Raw genomic sequence first — 2,500 nt, 5'->3', positions numbered from 1 at the left:
AAGCAGTACCTTGTGGAGGTAAAGCGTTGTAGTTGGCTCGGTGTTGAATGAAACGGCGGACGGATGTAGTTTTCTTCCTGCGTCTTTTCTTGAGCAGAGACTCGAGCGATAAGGCCATCGAGTTGAGTTTAGAGGCGTATAATGAAAAAAGTTCCGAGGAGTAAGAGTTTCGAAGAAGTTCCATATGATGAGATAGTTCCATATTCAAGGTGTTTATCTTATTTTTGCATTCTTTGATGAGGAGTTTCAAATGTTTGTGAGCAGCTTGATGAGAAATGTGTTTCCATTTGCGGTTGAACTGGTTGTCGGAGTGTAGTGGAGGTTTTCTTGGGTAGAGTGACGGTGGAATATAGTTGTTTTCTTTGAAGAAAGTGTAATTGAGAAGGTGGTGGTGATATCGCGTGAGCTTCAGCTGGATTCTTTTCGTTGTGTTGAACAGATTTGAGTAACGGAACTGTGTAGGTGGTGGATCCAAAAGGTGAGAGTGTCTTGAGTTTGCGGGTGTTGAGGTGGGACCAGGGTTTCGTTCAACATCCATACATATTGTTAAAGACAAAGAGAATATAAAAAAAACAAGCAACAATGAGTTACTGAAGCGGTGCTTACTGGTTTTCGTTGAATACGTGGATGATGATCTACTTGATGTAAATATATGTTTCTGATAGAAGCAACCAATGCAAATTCTCCATGAGACGATGTCGATGCCCATGGCGAAGAAAGTGACAGGTAAAATCGGATCTTCGTGGAGATCTACAGTTGAGATTTTTTAAGTTCCAGAGTTTCGAAGCAAGCAACCGTGGACAATTTTCCTGTCGGTGTACGTTGGATCAGTGGCTTGATCTGATCGGCGTTATTTCAAGTTGAGAAACTAAATATTTTAAGCAAGAGCCGATACAACGTAGATTTGATTTTAGTGATGTACTATATTTCGGCTGGCCAAACCAGCCTTCTTCAGGTACAATGAGAGTTTACATTGAATTGCTTCTATGTACATATATATATATAGTAAATGGATGTTGACGTAATACTGGAAAAAATGTGATAAAACATGCCTGCACGCTCTGCACGTGCGTTTTACATTTTGGTACATTTCTTTGGCGTCATCTCCTAAAAGACGACGTGAAATGATCAAATTCAAGGTTCTCTGGAGGACGTTAGCACATCACGATGAATTTTCAGTTCTCTCTCTACGCTTTCAACCCACTCATACAAGTTTAATTCCTCGACAGTTACTACACATTTTTAACGCCAATCTACATGAAATAGCTTCGTAGTGATATGAATAACGCGAACTTGTATTTTTAAATGAAGTTCTCGTAGCCTTCGTCGTCCTCGTTTCGTAAGCTCCCTAATATGAACCTCGTGTTCCTCTTTAAGTAGCCAAGTAGTTTATTAGCACGTGAAGATTGTTCGTTTACTTGTTTGGACCATGTCAGATCCTTACTAATCCATACGCCCAGATCTTTTTCTGCAGCATATAATTCAAGTGCGGTGTTGTTGAGTTTGTAAGAAGATGAGATCGGTTTTTTTCCTTGTTATGCGCTGCGCGTTACATTTAGCTTCGTTAAAGAGGAGACCGGATGAATAAGACCAAGTTGCAAGCTCCCCAAGGTCTTTCTGGAGAGAGAAGGCATCATCCAAAGTCTTTATCTCTCTAAATATTTTCGTGTTGTCAGCGAACATCAAAACTCGACTGCTAGAACTGACGACTTCGGGAAGGTCATTGACGTATAAAAGGAAGAGGGCTGGTCCAAGTATGGAACCCTGAGGTACTCCAGAGGTAACAGGAAGATTGTCTGAAGTGGCGCCGAGTACCGTATCGGCCTGACAGGTAGGAACAGAACCAGTCAAGCAGGTTGCCACCGAAACCGACCTGAATCAGCTTATTTTCGAGGCGCCTATGACTGACTTTGTCGAAAGCTTTTGACATGTCAAGGTTGATGGTGTCAACCTGGCTGCCACTATCTAAAAGTGAACCAATGTGGTCAAGAGCCTCAAGCAGGTTGGTAACGCACGATCTTCCAGTACAAAAACCATGTTGTTTAAGAGAAATGACGTGGTACAGGTGGTCCTTGATGCAATTCAACACACAACGCTTTAAGACCTTGGACACTATTGGGAGTACAGAGATGGGACGATAATTTTCCACGTGGTCTTTTGCACCCTTTTTGTGGACTGGTACGACGTTAGCTAGTTTCCAGTCACTCGGGAGAGACCCTAGTTGCAGTGATTTATTGAAGATCTTGCACGAGGAAGGAGCAATCACAGAGGCAGTCTCTTTGAGCAATTTAGCAGGGATTTCATCCGGCCCTGTGGCTTTACCGACTTCTAGTGCTTTAAGTGCAGCTAGAACGGTGGACTCCTTGAGATTTAGATCAGATATAACAGTGTCCGAAAGTATGCACGCTGTCTTCTCCACTGCGCTGTCGATAGTAAATACAGAGGCAAAATACCCGTTGAACAGGTCAACTATTCCTGCAGGTGTATCAGCATTTACTCT

At 42.5% G+C, this 2,500-nt stretch overlaps 1 protein-coding gene across 1 annotated transcript in view; it reads right to left on the bottom strand.

The window, feature by feature from the left end:
• Nucleotides 1-538, bottom strand: part of LOC138046563 (uncharacterized) — a 3,980-nt gene extending 3,442 nt beyond the window's left edge. Inside the window, exon 1 of the mRNA XM_068893174.1 lies at nucleotides 1-538. This exon is cut by the window's left edge and continues 1,955 nt beyond it. Within this exon, the coding sequence (XP_068749275.1) occupies nucleotides 1-538 (538 nt within the window).
• Nucleotides 539-2,500: the final 1,962 nt, after the last annotated feature.

This window comes from Montipora capricornis, chromosome 4 (genome assembly GCF_036669925.1).
Source record: "Montipora capricornis isolate CH-2021 chromosome 4, ASM3666992v2, whole genome shotgun sequence".
Lineage (NCBI taxonomy): Eukaryota > Metazoa > Cnidaria > Anthozoa > Scleractinia > Acroporidae > Montipora > Montipora capricornis.
The sequence above is the reverse complement of the archived record's forward strand: the minus strand, read 5'-3'. Positions and strand labels throughout refer to the sequence as shown.